The sequence below is a fragment of the Saimiri boliviensis genome, chromosome 20 (genome assembly GCF_048565385.1).
Source record: "Saimiri boliviensis isolate mSaiBol1 chromosome 20, mSaiBol1.pri, whole genome shotgun sequence".
Lineage (NCBI taxonomy): Eukaryota > Metazoa > Chordata > Mammalia > Primates > Cebidae > Saimiri > Saimiri boliviensis.
The window spans coordinates 4,040,400-4,063,186 of NC_133468.1; the positions used below are offsets into that span (position 1 = coordinate 4,040,400).

General features: G+C 41.9%; 1 protein-coding gene across 5 annotated transcripts; it reads left to right on the forward strand.

The window, feature by feature from the left end:
• The first annotated feature begins 1,535 nt into the window (after positions 1-1,535).
• Positions 1,536-22,317, forward strand: ZNF354C (zinc finger protein 354C). Of its 5 annotated transcripts, none has more exons than XM_039460564.2 (5): positions 1,536-1,846; positions 3,154-3,234; positions 15,406-15,532; positions 16,045-16,140; positions 17,829-22,317. In XM_039460564.2, the coding sequence occupies exons 2-5, from the start codon at positions 3,208-3,210 to the stop codon at positions 19,241-19,243; spliced, it is 1,665 nt and encodes a 554-aa protein (XP_039316498.1). In that variant the 5' UTR covers positions 1,536-1,846; positions 3,154-3,207; the 3' UTR covers positions 19,244-22,317. The 5 variants fall into 5 exon arrangements, with proteins under 5 accessions (XP_039316498.1, XP_074246744.1, XP_074246743.1 ...); XM_074390643.1 differs by lacking the exon at positions 1,536-1,846 and adding an exon at positions 2,064-2,252; XM_074390642.1 differs by lacking the exons at positions 1,536-1,846; positions 3,154-3,234 and adding an exon at positions 3,241-3,496.
• The last annotated feature ends 470 nt before the right edge of the window (positions 22,318-22,787 follow it).

Below are 22,787 nucleotides of genomic sequence, written 5' to 3' on the forward strand. Positions count from 1 at the left end.
AACAAAAAGAACAAAAAGAACAACAAAAAGAAAAAAGGCAACAAAAAGAAAAATCTTTGCCTAGACCAATGTCCTGAAGAAATGACCTTATGTTTCCTTTATCAGTTTTATAGTTTGGGGTCTTATGTTTAAGTCTATAATCTATCTGGAGTTGACTTTCATATATGTTGAGAGAGAAGGGGTCCAATTTCATTCTTCTGCATATTGTTATCCAGTTTTCCCCAGAACCATTTATTAAAGACATAGTCCTTTCCTCAGTGTGTGTTCTTGGCACCTTTGTTGAAAATCGGTTGGTTATAAGCCGGTGCAGTGATTTCTGTGTTCTCTATTCTGTTCCATGGGTGTGTGTGTCTATTTTTATACCAACATCAAGTTGTTTTCGTTACTAACACCCTGTAATTAAATATAAGCTCACTCCAGTTAGAATAACTATTATTAAAAAGACAAAAAATGACAGATGCCGGTGAGGATTTGGGGAAAAGGGAACTCTTACACACTGCTGGTGAGAATGTAAAGTAGTACAACCACTATGGAAAAGAGTGGGGAGATTTTTTTTCCAAAAAACTAAAAATGTAACTACCATACAATCCAGCAACGCTACTACTGGTTATCTATCCAAAGGAAAAGAAATCAGTGTATGAAAAGGATACCTGCACTCATGTTTGTCACTGCACTATTCACAATAGCCAAGATATGGACTCAATCTAAGTGTCCAGCAATGGATGAATGGATAAAGAAAAATGTCCTACATAGACATAATGGAATACTATTCAGCCATAAAAATGAATGAAATAATGCATTTACAGCAACATGCATGGCACTGGAAGTCATTATGTTAAGTGAAATAAGCCAGACACAGAAAGACAAGTACTGCATGTTCTCACTTATATTCCAGAGTTTAAAAACGTGATCTCATGGACACAGACAATAGAGGGATAGATACCAAAGGCCAGGACGGAAGGAAAGGAAGGGTCATGGAGAGGTTGGTTATGGGTACAATCATAGAGTTAGACGGAAGAAATAAGTTCTAATGTTTAATAGCAGACTAAGGTGAGTATACTTATCAATAACATTATGTATATTTCAAAGTAAATAAGAGGAGAGGGCTTGAAATGATACCAACGCATAAAAATGATAAATGCTTAAGGTGATGGGGACCCCAAATACTGTGACTTGATCATTATTACACAGTCTATGCACGTTAACGAGCACATGGACCCTATAAATCATGTAAATTATTTCGTATCAACAAGAGAGAAAAATAATCACAACCGGAGGTGGGAGCTACAGCACACTGATCCTCCAAAATGCATCTAATTTCGGGTTTTGTTTCAAACCGTTCTGCTTACCTAACAAGTGCGCGGGCTGCAGGCAGCACGGCCGGCAGCGGGGTACCCCCCGCCTCGAGCGCGGCGCGCGCACCGCCTCGCACGGCCACCCCACGCGGACTGCCGCCCTGGTGGAGGCGGGTCCTCTCCCGGAAGTCGCCGCGCCACCGCTGCGCCCCCTGGGAAGTGTAGTCGGCACGGGGTTGAGGCATGTCGGGAGTGGTAGTTCTCCCGGGGTTGGCGGGTTTTCGGGGATCGCTCGCGGCCTTTCTGGGGTTCTCCTGGTTGGGGCCATCCCGGCTGGGCTAGGACTGCCGGCCCGGGGCCGAGGCGCTCTCAGTGGTCTCTCCTCCGCCGGGGTGGATCCACGCCTCTTCGGCGAGCGGGTGGCGTGCAGCCTGGTCCGGGCGTCTGGGAGCGGCCCTGCGCGGCGCGGCGCGCTTTGCCACGGGGTCCCGGGGCGCCGTCCGCCAGCGGCCTGGGCAGCCGGAGACCCGCGGGGCGGAGCGCCCCACCAGGTGAGCGGGGCGCGCCGGGCCGGCCTTTTGTCGGTGTTCCTTCTGCGATTTTCTTCTCCATAACGGAAATCGTGACGGCAGCGGCCGCTACCCGCCGAGAGCGCTCGGGTGCCGGACCCTCGGCGGGCGCCTCGCCCGAGCCAACTGCGCGCAGCCCGGCTGAGCGGAGGGGGGCGGCTCGCCGGCTCCCGCTCTCCCGGGGGGAAACCGAGGCGGAGCGGCGGGGTCACGGCGCGGTGTAACCGGGGCCTGGGGCTTGGATCGGGACTCCCTTCCTGGCTCCACCGCTCTCCGTTTCGGTGACTTTGGGCAGGTCACGACCCCCTCGTTCTCAGTCTTGGTCCCATCTGTAAATGTGACGATGGAAAATGCTGCTCGGAAAGCACTCAGCGCGTCCTGGGAAGAGGTGCGCGTCGCCGAGGAACCCAGGCCTTGCAGGGCAGCTTCTCCCGGGCTGGCCAGGGCGTTGGCGGGAGCTGGCCTGGCAGGGCCTCGGGGTGTCTCCATGCCACGGGGCACCCTGAGGAGTCGCTGCAGACGCAGGCCCGGAGGCGCTGGCACTTCCCTGCCTGCCCCAGGCAGTCTCTTCCCTTGCTCTCCTCTCCCTTGGGGTGTGTGTCGGGGAGCGGTGGCTGTTTCCGGCTGTGGATGCCATTAGAAGCGGCACCCGTGGAGTGTTATTTAGGAGGGACGGCAACACGCTGGCATGTGTCCTGGGTGGGGACAGTGTGTTAATCCTGTTACCTTGGGTAAAGTGGGGTAAGGCCCGACCGAGAGGAAGAGGCTGGGAGCGGTTAGTGGTTGGATTATGCTCACAGTTTCTTGGGGAGAACACAGCACTCCACGGAAGAGCCACTCGGGGCGAGCAGCGGAGTCTGGCACCAGGGTGGGGGTGCGGGGAGGCCTCTTTATCGCAGCTCCCACGGGGAGGAAAAAGCAGGCGGGGCAGGCAGGCTTAGGATCAGCTAGCTGGGCTGGGAGGTGGCACCCTCAGGAAACTGGATATTCATTGCCACTGCTAGGGCCTACCGTTTAAAGCTAGCTAGGGACTCCAGACATCCTTGGGTGAGTCACAGTTTGCTTAGAGGTAGCTGAGAAGCCCTAAGGTGGATGTTAAAGCATCAGTGTACAGAAATAGAAGGATGGTTCCTACAGAGAAGGGATAGAGGTTCTCAAGTTGCCCTGGTAAACACTCGTGATTTGTATCATTAAGTGGGGTGGCCTGATGGACATTACGAGCGGTCGTAACTTCCTCTCCAAGCCTTCTCCTGACGCCAGAATTCCTCTCGACGCCTTTTCCTCTGCAGACCCACCTTGTCCATACTCTGCTCTCCCTGGACAGGAAGCCGGAGGAGGAAGGGATGGCGGTGGATCGGCTGCCCGCCCAGGTGAGAGTGATGAAGCTTGTCTCTCATCACTGGGCTTCTGGATTCGGAGATGGTAGGCATGTTTCCAGACTTTGTCCAGGTGCTTTTCGGTCCAGCTAAAACAATGAAGAATCTGGAACCTCAAAAGTTTTTTTTCCCAGCGTCGGGCTTAGCATGGGGCTGCTGCGGAAGGCGCCTCTTCTATCCCCAGACTACTCTTAATTCACCCCACTCACTTTGCGATCAAATTGGAGACAGCTCTGAACATATACTTCCTGCTACAGTAGGTGCTTGGTGGGGAGAATGGGGTATGAAGCAGTCTTTGACTTCACAGAGGATATAGTCACACTTGGGGCAAAAACGGGAAGGCCCAGAAGACACCCTCCGCAAGCATCATTGGCCCCTGTGGCCGGGATGCTGGGCAGCACCTGGGGGGATGGAAAGAGGAAAGCTGTCATTTTCATCTTTCCGGAGTTCGTGGTATTGACTTTAGGAAACATGATTAAATGTTCAGGGGAAATAGCCCAGAAGTGGGGGCATTCTGAGTTGATACTGGATGCGAAGACTGATATTGGGGGTTAGAGAAAACTAAGGGCATTCCAGAAGTTCAGTGTGGCTTGGGGTTTGGAGCCCAGCACTGGGGAGGACGCTGGCCTGGGGCCTTTTCCTTCTAGCGCAGCAAGGATGTGAAGCTGTCCAGATGTCCCTCTCAGCTGTCTAATCGATGCCTCTATTTCCTTCTCTGATTCTTTTCTTTTTTCTCTGCTAGTTTAGCCTCCTTACCTGGGCTCTTTTTTGTTCTTTCTCCATCTGAGATCCATTTTCATTACTTTAACCCTCAGCTTTCTAAATACCTTCCCCAAATCTGTCCTTAGGCCTGACCTTTTTCCTAGCATTTCCGTCTGTGATCCCCACGTGGAAGTCCCGTCTTTCCATCAACACGAGCTCCTTCTCCTAGTCCCCTCCCTTCTGTGCATTTTCTTTTCTGCCATACCCCGAAGCCGGTTCTTCACTGACTGCTTTCCCAAAAAGTAGTGGTAAACTGTAGGCTAGAAATGCGGACTCTGGAACTTGACTTCATGGCTTCAGATCCAAGCTAGGGATGTGGCCCTGAGTAAGTTATTTTATCTCTCTGTATCCCATTTCCTCAATTTCAGTGGGGTTAATAATATACATACCTCATTGAATTGATGTGAGCATTAATAACAGTAGTAGCTGGGCACAGTGGCTCACCCCTGTAATCCCAGCACTTTGGGAGGTCAGAAGGATTGCCTGAGCCCAGAAGTTTGAGACCAACCTAAGCAACATAGTGCAGGCTTGTCTCCACAAAAAATTAAAAATAAAATAGCTGGGTGAGACAGCACCTATGGTCCCAGATACTAAGAAGGCTGAGGTAGGAGGATCACTTGAGCCCAAGAATTCGAGGCTGCGGTGAGCTATGATATGATTGTGCCACTGTGCTCCCACCTGGGCAACAGAGTGTGAGACCTTATCTCAAAGAAAGAAAGAAAGAAATAATCCAAACAGCATATTTACTGTGTGCCAAGTCTATGTATAAAAATATCTATTCCTTTCATATAGGAAGTCATTTAATCCTTACAAGAGGACTGTTAATATCTGAATTTTACAGATGAGGCAGCTGAGGCACAGAGAAGCAAGTCACTTGATCAAGGTCACACAGCTGGCTTTTGATCCCAACAAGACAGTCTATACTATTAGCATCATGCTCTGAAAAAGTACATTTAAAATACTGAGAGCAGTGCATGGTACATATAAGACTTCCATAAATTCCAGCTGTTGCTATGGCCCAGTATCAGTAACAGCAGCAGCGGCATTATTTTAGGACCTGCCAGATTTGGTGTGCTTTGCCTCACCAGGCTAGGCCGATTCTATAATTAAGCAGATGGATGTTTCAGGAAACCAAGATGTAAAGACCAGCAAAATTCAGTGCACAGGAATATCCAGCTATTACCTGGGCTATCTGCTGCCCAGAGTCGTGTTCTTCACTCTCTGAGCTCTCGCACACCCACAAGCTGGAGAGATTTACTGCATTTCAGCCAAGGGCAGAGTTCGGTTTCTTTGCACCTGAGAGCCAGTTTTGTTTTGTTTTGGAAGGGGGATAGCTAATTCAATATCTAACCCTTTTGTGGGTTGTTGTTGTTGTCGCTATTTTTAGAGACAGAGCTTTGCTTTGTCGCCCAGGTTGGAGTGCAGTGGTGAGATACTGGCTCGCTGCAGGCTGGAAGGAATGTTTGGGCTCCTGCGATCCTCTCGCCTTGGCTTCCCAAAGTGCTGGGATTGCAGGTGTGAGCAGCTGCACCTGGCCAGTATCTAACCCTTTTGATTAAGTTTCCTGGGGACCCAGAGTGTTCCAATCCCAGGTTTCATTATCCCATTTAAGTCAGTGCAATGGTAATATCCAGTTTCACATTCTGCCCTCATTAAGGGTACTAAGTGACAATTTTCTCTCTTTCTGCTAGGAAAACAGCAAAAAAGCATAGTTTTTAGAAGAAAATTGGTTCTTTGCCATGTTACATATTTCCATGTAATAAATTATTGTCTGGGGAAAAGGCACATGGAATTTGATACTGATTGCTTAATAGTCATAATTTGTTAATCACCTATTTTTCTGCAGTAAATAAGTACTTTTTTGATATTGTCAGTAGTTTTTAAAAAAAAATCTTAATTTTTTGGTAACAATGTTAGATGAAAGAATCATTACACAGTTAGCATACACTATATGCAGCTTCCCCTGTTATTCATATCCTATGTTAGCATGGTATATTTGTTACAATTAACGAGCCACCATTGATATATTATTATTAACTGAAGTCTATACTTTGTTCACACTTGTTTAGTTTTTTTTTTTTTTTTTTTTTCTTTATTGAGACGGAGTTTCGCTCTTGTTACCCAGGCTGGAGTGCAATGGCGCGATCTCGGCTCACCGCAACCTCCGCCTCCCGGGTTCAGGCAATTCTCCTGCCCCAGCCTCCTGAGTAGCTGGGATTACAGGCACGCGCCACCATGCCCAGCCAATTTTTTGTATTTTTTAGTAGAGACGGGGTTTCACCATGTTGACCAGGATGGTCTCGATCTGTCGACCTCGTGATCCACCCGCCTCGGCCTCCCAAAGTGCTGGGATTACAGGCTTGAGCCACCGCGCCCGGCCTTACCCTGTAGTTTTCAATATAAATTTACAACTAATGGAAGTCCACCTTCAAATAACATTATGCTGCATTATGGGTAGTGCAGGTGTCTTAGAGCAGAATATTGCCTTCCTCCCCCACTTCCTTATGGCATTGCTGCCCTTCATTTCACTCATCCATCTGCTATCATCACCCAATACACTGTTTCTATGATCCATCTAAGCAAATAGTTATCTTTTAAATCAAGAGTAAGAAAAACAAAAGATGTTATTTTATCATCATTTGTTCCTTCGCAGTCTTCCCTCCTGTCTTTATGTAGATTCACGTTTCTGACTTCTGTTACTTCCCTTCCCCATGAAGAACTTCTTGTATTATTACTTGCAAAGCAGGACCGCTGGTAGTGAAGTCCCTCAGTTTTGTTTGTCTGAGAAAGCTTTATTCCTCATCCTTTACGAAGGATAATGTCTCTGGATATTGAATTCTACATTGGTGATTTTTTTTTTTCTCAATATTTTGTTTCACTCTCTTGTTTACATGTTGCTAATGAGAAGATCCACTGTAATTCTTATCCTTGTGGAAGGTAAGATTTTTCCCCGTCTTCTTTCAAGATTTTCTCTTGGATTTTGGTGTTCTGCAGTTTTAATATGATATGCCTAGTGTAGATATTTTGGTAGTTATCCTGCTTAGCCTTCTCTGACCTTTCTGGATTTGAGGTTTGGTGTCTGCTACTAATTTTGGAAAACTCTCAGCCATTATTACTTTGGATATTCACTCTGCTCTAGTCTCTCTTCTCCTTATGGCATTCCAATTACATTGTAATTTTAAATGATCAAGTAGAATTGTATTTTTAACACAGAAGTATATACATGCTATATAGTAAGAAAATTAGGAATCTGAGGCCGGGCGTGGTGGCTCACGCTTGTAATCCCAGCACTTTGGGAGGCTGAGGCGGGTGGATTACCTGAGGTCAGCAGTTCAAGACCAACCTGGCCAACATGGTGAAACCCCGTTTCATACAAAGTCTGGTGTCTCAGCTGAAAGATCTAAAGACTAGGGGCTAGAATCACTGGAAGCCTCAGTTGTTCACGTGTCTGGTAGTCGATGCTTGCTGTTGGCTCATTGATGAGATCAGAGATAGGGCTATTGGATGAAACATTTACCCATAATTTCTCCCTGTGTCTTGGGCTTACAACATGGTGACTAGGCTCCAAAAATGAGCATCCAGTGAGCCAGGTGAAAGGTGTATTATTTTACTACCTTTTCTTGGAAGTTACATGCATCATTTCCATTGAATTCCACTGGATAGCTTCAAAGGAAGGAAACACAGAACTCACTTCTTGGTGGGAGATATGTCACTGTCACATTACACAAAGAGCATGTGAGATGGGAGAGGAATTGGTGTGGTCATCCTGGGAAAGTATAATCTTCCACATCTGTCAGAGTTAAAAATATGCATAGTCCGTAAGTACTTTGGGAGGCCAAGGCAAGCAGATTACCCTGAGATCTGGAGTTCGAGACCAGCCTGGCCAACATGGTGAAATTTCATCTCTACTAAAAATATAAAAATTAGCTGGGTATGGTGGCGTGTGCCTGTAATCCCAGCTACTTAAGAGGTTGAGGCAGGAGAATCGCTTGAACCCGGGAGGTGGAGGTTGCAGTAAGCTGAGATCATGCCACTGCACTCCAGCCTGGGTGACTGAACCCGGGAGGCAGAGGTTGCAATGAGCCGAGATCATACCACTGCACTCCAGCCTGGGCGACAGAGCAAGACTCCATCTCAAAAAAAAAAAAAAAAAAAAAAAAAGAAAGAAGGAACAATCGCTTAAGGCCAGTAGTTTAAGACTAGCCTGAGCAACATAGCAAGACCCTGGCTCTACAGAAAAACAAAGAGAATTATCTGGGCGGAGTGGTACACATCTTTAGTCTCAGTTGTTTGGAAGGCTGAGGTGGGAAGATCACTTGAGCCCAGGAGTTCAAGGCCGTAGTGAGCTATGATTTATTTCACTACTGCACTCCAGCCTAGGTGACAGAGTGAGACCCTGTCTCTTAAAAAAAAAAAAAAATTCATATGCCGATGTGATAAAGATCCATTAAATGCGAGTAAAGCAGGATTGAGAATTTTTCCATTAAAAAAGGATACATGTATAAAGTACTGCTAGTTACCTGTAGAATGAGACTGCTAATTGGAGCCGGAAGGGAATACTTAACTTTGCACTGTGTGTTCTTTTGTATTCTTTCTATTCTTTTTCATGTGTCTGTTTTCATGTTGTTTTAAAAATAGTCAAAAGAACACATGTATGTGTAATTGGATATACATTCTAGAATATATTTCTAAAAATGGAACAAAAGTTGTCTTGAGTAATTTAGTCTGATTTACCTTGTTTTGTTTTCAATTTAAACATTTTTCCTGAAGTGATTGTGTTTAATTTGCATTTATTTTTAAAAAACAAATGAAATTTTTTTTTAAAAAGAATGCTTTTTTTTTTTTTTTTTTTTTTTTTTTGCTGGAAGTGTTCTAAGGCCTAGGGGAATGGGATTAGCAGTAGACAGAAGATGGGTTGGCTGTGAGTACCCAGCTTACAGCAACATGGAGCTATATTAGTGTGCCAAGGCACCGTAACAAAATACTAGAGACGAGATGGCTTCAACAATGGAAATGTGTTTTCCTGCAGTTCTGGTGGCTAGAAGCCCAAGACGAAGGTGTGGGCAAGTCTGGCTTCTCCTGAGGCCTCCTTGGCCAGTCGAGGGCTGCCTTCTTGCTGCTTCCTGCCATGTGTTCTCTCCAGTGCATGAGCATGTCTGTGTCCTGATCTCCTCTCTTTGTAAGCACCTGCCATGTTAGATTAGGACCCAGCCTAAAGACCTCATTTTAACTTAATTACCTCTTTAAAGATCTTGTTTCCAAATACTGTTACATTCTGAGGTATAGGGGTGTAAGCTGAAAGTAAAATTAGAAGACCCCCTGCAACCATCCGAACAGACTTCCTCCTTGGCCAGGGCCCTCGAAATTTCACCTGAAAGACTGGTTCAGGCTGTGACAGGAAGTAGGGGTTGGACATGCCTCATTATACCCCTCCACCAGTAATAGCAACACAAACCTCAAGTCTGATGAGAAGCATTTACCCATTATTCTCTCTAAAGCCTGCTACTTTGAGACTTTGTCTGCCTGACAAAGCCTAGGTCTCCACAACCCCTTGTCGTGACCCAGACAGTCCTTTCTACTGATGATAACTCTTTCAACCAATTGCCAATCAGAATATGTTTACAAAGAAATACAAAAATTAGCAGGGTATGGTGGCATGCACCTATAATCCCAGCTACTCAGGAGACCGAGGCAGGAGAATTACTTGAACTGAGGAGGCAGAGGTTGCAGTGAACTGAGATTGTGTCACTGCACTTCAGCGTAGGCAACAGAGTGAGACACTGTCTCCAAAAAAAAAAAAAAATCAGATACTTATGTATATGTTGAGGTACACTTACTTTCTTAGCTTTAATTATAGATAAGGTGTATGCTTGTGACCCAAGCTTGACCTACTTCAGTCAGGAGCTAGAGATAGGAGGAAAACAGGAATAGAACAAAGGTCCCCAACCCCAGGGGGGTTGCAGACTGCTACCAGCCTACTACGAACCTGGCTGCACAGCAGGAAGTGAACAGCAGGTGAGTGAACATTACCACCTGAGCTCTGCCTCCTGTCAGATCGGCAGCAGCAATAGATTCAACAGGAGCCTGAATCTTACTGTGAACTGTGCACGTGAGGGACCCAGTTTGTGCGCTCCTTATGAGAATCGAATGCCTAGTGATCTGAGATGGAATAGTTTCATCCTGAGACCATTCCCCCAACCCTGCTGTCTGTGGAAAAAGTTGTCTTCCACGAAAACCGTCCCTGGTGCCAAAAAGGTTGGGGACCTCTGATGTAGCATGTACTCTGGTAATTTGTGGCAACATCAGTAACATTGAGGTTATGGAGGAAGGCGAAGCAGCAGAGCAGAAGCAGTGGTCCTCTCATGCTGGTAAGCCTGTACTGCCTACTTTTCCATGACAACAGTATTCTCATAAGTCTGGTTTCCTAGTGTGATTCTGGCTATGGTCCAGAATGTTGCTGCCCTAGTTTCTGTTCATTTTCCAAGCCTAGTTCTGTGACTATCAGTTTTCCTGGAGCTACCTGGTCCTTTGTGTAAATAAGCCAAAGTCAGTTTATTGCTAGAAACCTAAGAAACCACATTTCTTATAAACTTCTTATAAAGCCACCTGCCACAACCTAGATTCTCATCTTGCATTTTAAAAATACAGTTTAGACAACAAATGTTTCTAAGTGAAAAGATGATAAGCATTTTGGGTGGAGCTATCTTTCATTATACAGTACTTGCTTGTCCATTTCCAGATGATTAGCAGCCTTGATCTCTTTTTTTTTTAAATCCCGGTAGGACCCCCTTAGTCACCATGAGAAATGAAACACCCTCACACATTTCTACTTACTCTGGGGAGGTAAGAGAAGATACCACACACCCATGAGAACAACTGGATGAGATGATTGATGAGATCTGTAGTTCTAGGAGTCTGTCTTTATTATTTCTTAATATTTAATGAGCTTTGTTAGGCTCACTGAGTTTTTAAAATATATTTTCAAGAAAATGCATGGGCTTCCAGCTTCCAGTAATAAAGAAATAGCTCCTTACAGACTAATTCATCTGTGGATTACTGCTACACTCTGGATAAAATATAAGAAACCTAAGGTACTAGAGAGAAATCAGAAGCAGACAGATACTGGACACCTGTGTATGTTTGAAAGCAGGAATTGTCACCAGATAAACTTTCCGGTTTTTACAGCTTTTTGCCTGGGAGTAGGCCACAGTCAGCCCCAACAGAATGATCAAAACTTGGTCACAAACCTGCAGTCTTACTGGTGTGAAGAATCACGAGATAGAGTTTGAAGCAAACTTAGCAATTGGAACGTGAGAGGAGGAGTTTTGGAAAGGAGAGAGGCAGAGGAGGGGAGCCCCAAATTCTGTGCACAACCTCTGCCTAAATCTCTAGTTGACCCCTGACCCATACGTGCACAGGACCTACTCAGAGTAGCCCAAATAGGAATTGAACCGAGATATTCAATGCTGCCCACTAGAGAGGTGGGTGTCCGAGTTTGGAATTTAAGTCCAACAAAATTGACTACCTGCTTAAAAAAATCAGTACTCTTCAAAGGAACCTAACAAAATCCAGAGTTTCTACATTGTGTACTATACAACGTCCAGAATGAGGTAGGCATATGTAGAAATGGGAAAGTGCAACCAAAAATCAAAGGGAAGATAATAGAAACCATGACTCAGACGACCCAGATGTTGGGATTCACAGATAAAGATTTTAAAATGGCTATTATAACTGTGCTCAAGAACTTAGTGTAAAATATACATGTAAAGAATGAAACAATACAAAATGCAAGCAGAGAAATAGAGACTGTGAAAAAAAGTAATTCTAGACTATGAAATTTTAGAACTGAAAAATAAAATACCTGAAATTGTAAAATTAAAAAAAAATCCCTGTATAGGCTTAACTTTTGGAAATGAACATAAGGAGAAGTCAGTGACACTTGAAGATAGATTGACAGAAATGATCCTATCTGAAAAACAGAGAAAAAAGAGCCTCAGTTACCAACTGAATGATATTAAAAGATCTAGTATACATGAAATTAGAGTTCTAGAAGGAGAGGGGACAGAGACAGGAGAGGGGCAAAATATATTAAAAGGAAATAATGACCTAAAGTTTCTCAAATTTGGTAAAAAACATAAATTTACAATTTATAACATTTGATGAATCTCAAGCAGGGTAAATACAAAGGAAGTCGTAGCTACACACGTCATCGACCCGTGGCATGCAGTAGAAATATAGTGTGAACCAGGAATGCAAGCCACAAACCTAATATAAAATTTTCCACCAGCCACAGTAAAAAACTAAACAGAAGCAAGTAAATTAACTTTAATAATGTATTGTATTTGACCCAGTATATCCAAATATTATTTCCACAGGTAATCAATATAAAATTGTTATTGAGATAACTTTCATATATGTTTGCGTGTGTATGTATATGTTGTCTGTGTGTTTATATACTTTTAAGTAAATCATCTGGTATGTATTTTATACAGATAACATATCTCAATTCAGAAGAACCACATTTCACGTATTCAGTAGCCACATGCAGCTAGCTGGTCTTTACCATATTGACAAAAGTCAGAGAAATCACAAAAACCAAAGATTTGAAAGCAGGCAGAAAAAAACATTGTATTACATGCAGAGAATCAATATTTGAATGACCAATGGCTTCTCATCAGAAACAATGAAGACTGGGAAGCAATAGAATGACGTTTTACATGCTGAAAGAGAAAAAAAAATTCAACCCAGAATTCTACATCCAATGAAAATACTCTTCAAGAATGAAGACGAAGTAACGGCATTTTCAAGTAAGACAAAATTAAGCGAATTCATTGCCAACAGGCCTGCACTACAAGATATGCTAAAGGAAGTTACACAAGTTAAAGGAAAAATATACCAGATGGGAACTCTGATTTTAGGAAGAATGAAGACCATTAGAAATGGTAACTATCTGGATAAATATAAAATACATTTGTTTCCTCTCAACTTCTTTAAAATGCAGCTGACTGCTTAAAGTAAAATAATACTATTGTATTATAGTAGAGGGTTTACAACATAGGTAGTGTGCAAATAACAACTGTGAAGATAGAATTTATTTACATCTGGTAATGTAAACATAACGTAAAAGTTTTGTGTGCAGCATACATACATACATACATACCTGGACTGGGAAAGCTCTCTCTTTTTCTCTGGAAAAGCTCCATTTTTATCAATGGGGATTCTTGGATTTTTTTTTTTTTTTTTTTTTTTTTTTTTGAGACAGAGTCTCCCTCTGTTGCCCAGGCTGGAGTGAACTGGTGTGATCTTGGCTCACTACAGCTTCCCTGGGTACAAACAATTCTCATGCCTCAGCCTCCTGAGTATCTGGAACTACAGGCACATGCAAACACGCCTGGCTAATTTTTTGTATTTTTAGTAGAGATGGGGTTTCACCGTGTTGCCAAGGCTGTTCTTGAACTCCTGAGCTCAGACAGTCCACCCAGCTTGGGTTCCCAAAGTGCTAGGGTTATAGGTGTGAACCTGGCCATCAGCTTGTGTGGGTTTTTTTTTTTGTTATTGTTCTTTGTTTTTTGAGACCAAGTATCCCACTGCCACCTAGGCTGGAGTGCAGTGGTGTAATCTTGGCTTGCTGCAACCTCTGCCTTCCAGGTTCAAGCAATTCTCCTGCTTCAGCCTCCCAAGTAGCTGGGATTACAGGTACCCGCCATCACACCCAGCTAATTTTTGTACCTTTTTTTTTTTTTTTTTTTTTAAGTAGAGATGGGGTTTCACCCTGGTGGCCAGGCAGGTCTCGAACTCTTGACCTTAGGTGATCCCCCTGCCTCCGCCTCCCAAAGTGCTGGGATTATAAGCATGAGCCACTGCACCCTGCCTGGCTTGTGTATTTTTAAGATCCCAATGCCACTGGCTACTCCCTTAAGCTTCCTTACTGATGGCTTGCAACTGGCCTAAATGATTTGACACGGCTTGCTTGATTACATAGAAAGCCCCTGCTAAGAGTTCCTCCTTTGAGATCTCCCACACCAAGATTCTTCACACAGATCCAGAGATGTAGTGTGGTCTGTGTAAATAAAGGGAGACTGCACATGGAGTATCTCTTGGCTTTCTAGTGCTTCCCTGGACTCTCTTTCTCTTGCTGTGTTGTACCCTTTGCCTTTAAATGTAAATCTTAACATGAATATGCTCAGTGAAATTTGGTTAAGTAATGTCAACTCTATGAAGTGGGAAAAATCTTTGTAACAACTGTAGCATAAAGAAGGCTGGTGGTGATACTTGCAAGGTTCTTGCATTCAATGTGAAATGATATATTAGCTCTAAATAGATGATGAGTAACCGAAACTATTATAATTATTAGAGTAACACTAAAAATGCAAAGAGGTCTAACTAAAAAGTCAATGTGTAAGTTAAAGTGGAATCTAAGAAAATTCAAAGCAAAGGAAGACACACACATACATACACACAATGTCCCTAACTGTAAAACACTGTAAGCCTAATGGTGGGGTATAAAGTAATAAGTGAAAGATTGTTTTTCTGCCCCTCTCCACAAATATCAAAGAATAATGAGGGTGACAGCTTGTATTCTTCCAGAGAGTTTTGTATGCATCATACATACGTATATACAGATGTAGAATTTTCAACAAATATAGATCGTTTTGTGGCTGACTTTTTCATATGAATCAACAATATGTCAAGATCAAATTCCAGTGTCACACAGATCTACTTAATTCTATTAAAGGCTGCATAACATTTCATGGAATAAACGTACTGTAATCTGCTTATCCATTTCCTTATTGATAGATATGTAGGTCGTCTTGAATTGTTCACATTGTATTTCTTTCTTATTGCTGCTGTAACAAATTACCACCAACTCAGCATCTTAAAACAATGTAAATGTATTCTTTTACAGTTCTGGAAGTCAGAAGTCTGAAATCAGTTTTCCTGGCTTGAGGTCAGGCTGTCAACAGGGCTGGTTCCTTCTAGAGACTGTCAGGGGAAAATCTGATTCCTCGCCCTTTCCACCTTCTGGTGTTTCCCTGTAGCCCTTAGCTTGTGGTTCTTCCATCTTCCAAGCATAGCACTCCAATCTTTGCTTCTGTCGTCACATTGCCTTCTCTTGAGGAAGATCCCAGGCTGGTATTTAAATTCTTTGTTGGCAGGGACTTGGCCTTATTTCCCTACTCCCACTGCATGTGGCATGTGTCATTGTTCCCAATGAGTACTTAATAAATACTTGTTAAAACAGTTAATGGGTGATTCCAAAAAGTACATAAATGGTTGATGTGAAATACTTAGAATCCTGAGATTTTCTGAATTGCTTGCTATACATCCCAGTGTCACTTTCTTACTGCGTCTTCCATTGAAGAAGATGGTCCTGGATGAACAGGAATGGGTTTGCCGTTACAGGAGTCCATGACATTCAGGGATGTGGCTGTGTTCTTCAGCCAGGATGAGTGGTTGCACCTGGACTCTGCCCAGAGAGCCTTGTACCGGGAGGTGATGTTGGAGAACTACAGCACTCTGGTCTCACTGGGTAAGAATTACTACCTATAATGAAAACCTGAGGAATGCCTCAAAGGTCTGTCTTTGGAGTTCCGAGCCTGTAGTTTTTTTTTTGTTTTGTTTTGTTTTTTTACCATATTGAGCCCCTGGGAAAGGTTGAATTGCTGTAGAGTTGAAACTGTACATTTTTGTTGTGACGTCCTTCTTGCTATTTGTCCTTCCTCTGTTGTCCCTCACATTCCACCACCAATCAAAGTTTCCTCCTTGGAGTAGGCCAATGACTAGATCCCACTTTAGATTCTGAGAAGAACTTAGGAACCCCCCATCTTAGAGGCATCCATTGCCAGGGCCCTATAATGTTTCAGAATTGAGACCTTCCTCAGCCATTGGCAGCTCCAGGACCCCTGAGAAGTGCTTGTGCTGCCTTCTCTGCCTCTCAGGGCTTGCTTGCTTTGCTGTGTAAGTTCAGAGTGAGTGGTCTGTGAGTTCTTGGATTGCTCTTCATGCTGTTTGTTCAAACTTCGTTTCCTTCCTCATGAGCAGGGATTCCATTTTCAATGCCAAAGGTGATTCATCAGTTGCAGCAAGGACAAGATCCCTGCATGGTGGAAGGAGAAGTCCCTTCTGATACCTGTCTAGGTAAGTGAGAGGCTGGGAAATGGGCACAAGAGAGTCTTTATAGATGAGCAGGTCACAAAGAGGCAGTTCTTGGGAAAATCTTGGAAATACGGAGCCATACTTAGATGCTCAGGGTTAATTGCATTTTATTTGAGTTGTAGAGGTTAAAGGACACACAATTACCTAGTTGTAATTATCTAATTTTAACCTGTTTTCTATCATGGATTGAGGAAAAGAAATCAGGTTGCAACAGAGAATAGTTCACTGAGAATCAAAGCTGAGCTTGGAGCTTGGGGCTTGGGCATATTTCAGGACTTTAAGACATATCGACTTCAAATCTCCTGCAGATTTTCATTATTCTCAAGAGATTCCTACAAAGACAGTGCAGTTTTTTGGTTGCAGTTTATTAGATAAAATGAATATGTCCCTCTTTGTGTTAAAATAAAAAGGGGAAAATAGAAAGAAAGGTAATATAGGTTGGACGCAGTGGCTCATGCCTATAATCCCAGCACTTTGGGAGGCTGAGGTGGGTGGAACATGAGGTCAGGAGATTGAGATCATCCTGGCCAACATGGTGAAACCCCATCTCTACTAAAAATACAAGAATTAGCTGGGTATGGTGGTGCACACCTGTAATCCCAGCTACTTGGGAGGATGAGGCAGGAGAATCACTTGAGCTGGGGAGGCAGAGGTTGCAGTGAGCTGAGATCACACCATTGCACTCTAGCCTGTCAACAGAGCAAGGCTCCTAAACTTAAATCACATATAATCATCACGGTCATGCTGCAGGGCGGTTGTAATTTTCAAAACCTGAATGTCCCCCGCCTCCCTTTTTTTTTTTTTTTTTTTTTTGAGATAAGTCCCTGTCACCCAGGCTGGAGTGCAGTGGTGTGATCACAGTTCACTGCACTCTCTGCCTCCCAGGCTCAAGCGATTCTCCTCAGCCTCCTGAGTAGCTGGGACTACAGGTATGTGCCACCATGCCTAGCTAATATTTTGTATTTTTTATAGAGATGGGGTTTTGCCATGTTGTCCAGGCTGGTCTCAAACTCCTGAGCTCAAGCGATCTGCCTGTTTCAGCCTCCCAAAGTGCCGGGATTACAGGTGTGAGCCACCGCACCCAGCCTGTCCTCTTTTTAACAGACTGTTTCCCCCTTTGCAGACTATGATATAAAATCACAGTCACATGAAATAAAGAAATTTAAGGAAACCAATTCAAATATTTAAAAAATTATTGGGTATAGAGTTTCAGAGAGAGCATGGAGAGAAAATATAGTAAAAGGGACATATGAGTAAGAAGGAGAAAGTAGACAAGCTGCCTGCCTCACTGCCTGGTATATGCAGAGTGGAAAGTGATGATAGAATGGAGTATTCCATGGTATTCAGCTTGGGCTTATCATTTGACATTTTTCTTTGTCCTCATATCTTCTACTCAGCCTGTTCTTCTGTGTCTAACTTTACTACACCCTGGGTGTAATCTCTTCATTTTCATGGCTAATTTGTCCAGTGTACCCTCCCATCCCACTCCTTAACCTGTTTACCCCTCTTTCCTATATCCCATCCTGTTCTTCCCAAGATGCAAGTCAGCATTCGAGATCTGATTATATCACTTTTCTTTTATATATACTGTTACCAGTTTTATTGGCCCACTGACACATCAGTTTGTTTCTTCCAGCAGAGGAGGCATTAATTCTTCTGATGCATTTTAGGTTTCAAGACTTGGCCTGAAACAGAAGCATTGCCTCATCGGCAGGATATTTCTATAGAAGAAACATTGCAGGGAATGATGAAGAAAGAATTCATTAAGTTTGGTCAGTGGGACATTAACTTTGAAGAAGCTGTGGAATTCGAGAGCAGGATAGAAGAGGAGCAAGAAAAGAAACCTCTTAGGCGAATGATAGTCTCGCATGAGAAGACCGTCAGTGAAGATGGAAACCATACAAGTCTTGAATTGGAGAAAAACTTACTTATAAATACAGCTCTCGTTACACAACAGGGTGTTCCTGTAGAAAGGATACCCAATATGTATTATACATTTGGGAAAGATTTTAAACAGAATATTGATCTCATGAAATGCTTCCAAATTTACCCAGGAGGAAAACCTCACATCTGTAATGAATGTGGGAAGAGCTTCAAGCAGAATCTTCATCTTATTGAACACCAGAGAATTCATACAGGTGAGAAACCCTACAAATGTAATGAGTGTGAAAAAACCTTCAGCCACAGATCATCCCTTCTTTCTCATCAGAGAATTCATACTGGAGAGAAACCTTACAAGTGTAATGAATGTGAGAAAGCATTTAGCAACAGTTCAACCCTCATTAAACATCTGAGAGTACATACTGGAGAGAAACCGTATCATTGTAGACAATGTGGTAAAGCCTTTAGCCAGTGTTCAACCCTCACTGTACATCAGAGAATTCATACTGGAGAGAAACTCTATAAATGTGGTGAATGTGAGAAGGCCTTCAACTGTAGAGCAAAACTTCACAGGCATCAAAGAATCCATACAGGCGAGAAACCCTACAAATGTAGCGAATGTGGGAAAGGTTACAGCCAGTTTACATCTCTAGCTGAACATCAGAGATTTCATTCTGGAGAACAACTGTATAAATGCCTGGAATGTGGGAGAACCTTCACACGTATTGCAACCCTTATCGAACATGAGCGGATTCACACTGGACAAAAACCTTATCAATGCAATGAATGTGAGAAAGCCTTCAACCAGTATTCATCCTTTAATGAACATCGAAAAATTCATACTGGGGAAAAACTTTATACATGTGAGGAATGTGGGAAAGCCTTTGGTTGCAAATCTAACCTTTATAGGCATCAGAGAATTCATACCGGAGAGAAACCGTATCAGTGTAATCAGTGTGGAAAGGCCTTCAGCCAGTATTCATTTTTAACTGAACATGAGAGGATCCATACTGGAGAGAAACTGTATAAATGTATGGAATGTGGGAAAGCCTACAGTTACAGATCAAACCTTTGTAGACACAAAAAAGTTCACACTAAAGAGAAACTCTATAAATGGAAGGAATATGAGAAACCTTCCATCTGCAGCTCCTCACTTACTCAGTATCAGAGATTTCTTAGAGGAGATAAGGCCTATGAGGCTTAGTTCCTCTCTCAGATAATCCAGGGCTTCTCATTGGGGAATGAGGAGAAGAATAAGTAAGGTACAAACTCCTAATAGATTTAAGTCATTTTTACTTCCATGTTAGTTGCCACTAAGTAATGGTAAAATTGATTAGTGAAATCATGAAAAGCACTGACTTGTTAAGTTTTAAAAGAACCATATTGTGGTTGATGGCCATGCTTGCCAGTTTTGATGGGGTTAAAAAAAAAATTTTTAAAAGAACCATAAATTCTAAGGTTTCTAAAATCTTACAAATATTTTTTTAATTCATAGAAAAAATGTAAAAGGCCGAACTTTTTAAAAAGTCATGAAAAATAGTTGAATATACCTATTGTTTATCTCATAAGACCATATTCCCTTTATAAGAGTAAGCTTCAATATGTGAAATTTCTTTTAAAAACAGTCACTGCCGGGCGCGGTGGCTCAAGCCTGTAATCCCAGCACTTTGGGAGGCCGAGGCGGGTGGACCACAAGGTCAAGAGATCGAGACCATCCTGGTCAACATGGTGAAACCCCGTCTCTACTAAAAATACAAAAAACTAGCTGGGCATGGTGGCGCGTGCCTGTAATCCCAGCTACTCAGGAGGCTGAGGCAGGAGAATTGCCTGAACCCAGGAGGCGGAGGTTGCGGTGAGCTGAGATCGCGCCATTGCACTCCAGCCTGGGTAACGAGAGCGAAACTCCATCTCAAAAACAAAAACAAAAACAAAAACCAGTCACTGAGTTATTAATAATGTGAATAAGTGCACGGCCTTTTTTAAAGTTGTGGGCCAACGTAGGAAGTGCTCCTTTTCATAAAGAGAAGCTAAACATAAAAAGAAACTTCTTTAAATTTAACTCTTTATGTGGAAATAATAATGCTGTTTTTAATGAGCATTCCCACCAGCAACTTATATGTGTAAACAAACATACACACGTGTGTGTGTGTGTGTGTGTGTGTGTGTAGATACACATACACATACAGCTTTGGGAAACATTTTTTCAAAAGTCCTTTATTATTAAAGAATGTAGTTTTATTAATTTAGAATTTAGTTCTTAGAATTATGCCCAAAGGTAGACTCTGTTTCTTTTACTTTCTTCTGTTATTTCTTAATTTGATGTGGTTTTATATAACTGAACAGAGTACTATTATAGTACCATAGAAGGTGCATTAACTGAAGCAGTTGGAAAGACTGGCATGCACATACTTTGTTATCTGTTGCAGAAGGTATATATTTGGCAGACTCTCAGGCTATGTGTCTGGTCGCTCATTAGAGCCAGGAGAGATTTCATTTAATTACAACCTTTCATTGTACTAAATGAAGCATTTGAACTTAATGAATAGACTAGAATCTAGGTATTCGGTTCTGGTGTTTTGAGATAATTATAGGCTGATTTCCAACCTGAGGTTCCAAGAGAACTATTTGTTTTATAGCCTGGTTAGACATAGTTGGAGTAATTTAAAGTTATTGTTTTGTCTTTAAGGGTTTCCTCTCACCTTAGTCTTAATAATTGACTCACAACTATATTCTTTTTTCTTATGAGTCCCTAATTATGCTTGCTTTTATTATAATTGTACTTAAATCCTTAAAGCTAGCTGAGCTCCAGATAGTGTGTTTTTGGAGGCTTCACCTATAAGGTTGCCTTCTTATTACACATATTTTAGGAATTATTTTGTGTAAAGTTATATATGAAGAATTTATTATTAAGCATTCTTTTCATCATTTTAAATGTTTAATTCCCCTCCAAGCCTTTTTCCTCCAATTTTATATTTGACTTTCCTTCAATTAACAGTTGGTATCATTAAAAAAAAAAAAATGATTCTAATACAATTAGCTAGACCTTCTGAGAAAGATACAGAATTAAACTCAAGCATTCAGTATAGTATATTTCTTAATTGACTGGTTTTAGCTTATCAGAAAGTAATTGTTTTATGTATTTAAATACATTACAAAGAAAATGAGGTGTTTAAACAGACCTCAATATTTAACATTGTACCCAATAGTGGTGCGCTTGCTTAGTATCCAAATTTTGGTTTCTAAGGGCCATTCCCCACTAAAAGGAACCAGGGTTCCTTGGAGAAATAGCTGATTCCATGTTTGGAGCAGGGGAAGTGGGTGGTGTGACTAAAATTTTTTTATTAAGAAAATAAAAAGCAAGATAGTATTTGAAGACTAATGATGTAATGTCAGAAGGGATAGGTGCCAACTGGCCAAATATAGGACAACTTAAAAAAAGAATAATCACTGATATTGCTAATAATATTAAGAAGGAAAATAAGTGCATAATGATGAAAGTAGAGAAAAAAACTTATAAAATTATTTGAAGTATGTCTTCTTTAAAATGTACACAGAATGATAGATTTGAAAAAATTTTTTTACAACCTTTAATGTAATTAAATCTGGCCAAAAGGTATGGTAAAACCCATTAGGTGAAAAAAGTTTCAGAAGATCACAGATAGCTATTGCAAAAGAATTGCCTTTACAATGAGATTTGGCTGTCAAACTGCATTTCACTCCTGGAATAAGCCAACATTATGTGGCTCCTGATGGGATTCAGTATGAAGCATATGTGATCATCCTTGATGTACTGCCAAAAATGTTTACCCCAAATTTAATTAAATCTCTTATCTAGACTTACCTTGCTGTTTAAAGAAATACAAGGAATAGAGGAACAAGTTAAATTACACAGTATGGAAATAGAGAAGTCCAGAGTTGGTACAGAACAACTGGTCTAAACTTTTCTAAAAGCAAATGTAATAAAACAAAAAGTGATCTCTTCTAAATTAAGACAAGAGACATAACCAAATGGAAAGTGTGGTCCTTTATTAGCTTCTGATTCTTTAAAAAAAAAAAAAAAAAAACCTATAAAAGACATGTGGGGGGATATTTGGGGAAATACGAAGATGGAATGGGTATTAGAAAATGTGGTATGTCTGATTTTTCTAGAAGTGATAATTGAGTTATATAGGATAATGTTCTAATTCTTAGGAGATGCATGCAGAAGTTTTTTTAGGTTTGAAACATCACGTCTGCAGCATATTTTCAAATAAATATATACAAAATTAGTCAACTGTTTTTGTGGTGGATGTAGAGATGTTCATTGGTCATTTAAAAAAATTTTCTGTATGTGTAAATTTTAATAAAAATGCAAAAATTGATTGGATAAAGTAATGAATATTAATCTTTCAATCAGAATTCTCTGTTTATATTCTTAGGAAGTTCCTGTTTGAGAGTTTATCTTCCAGGGATGTAATCAATGGAAAGAAAGTAACTTTGGGTGGTACTGGTTCCACTTTAAATGGAATGAGCATGCCCCACTTTATCTTTCATGCTAAATGTAACATGCATGGAGCAGCTGTCTAGAAACCCTCAAAAGTAATGGTAACAAGCTATAATTTGAAACAAGATCATTGTGGCACTCCGGGGCATTCTTGTGGTGAGGACAGTGATGGCTGAGTAGGCATCTACACCTCCGAGTTAGGAACCCTCCACTCTGGTTAGAGGATCTGTGGGCCAAAAAGGGTTTGGAGAATAACCATTGCTTT

Coding starts and splice junctions, on each gene's coding strand:
- ZNF354C (XM_074390642.1), top strand. CDS start 3,284: ATGGTAGGCATGTTTCCAGACTTTGTCCAGGTGCTTTTCGGTCCAGCT. Junction 15,533..16,044: donor CAGCACTCTGGTCTCACTGG/GTAAGAATTACT, acceptor CCTCATGAGCAG/GGATTCCATTTTCAATGCCA. Junction 16,141..17,828: donor CCCTTCTGATACCTGTCTAG/GTAAGTGAGAGG, acceptor GATGCATTTTAG/GTTTCAAGACTTGGCCTGAA.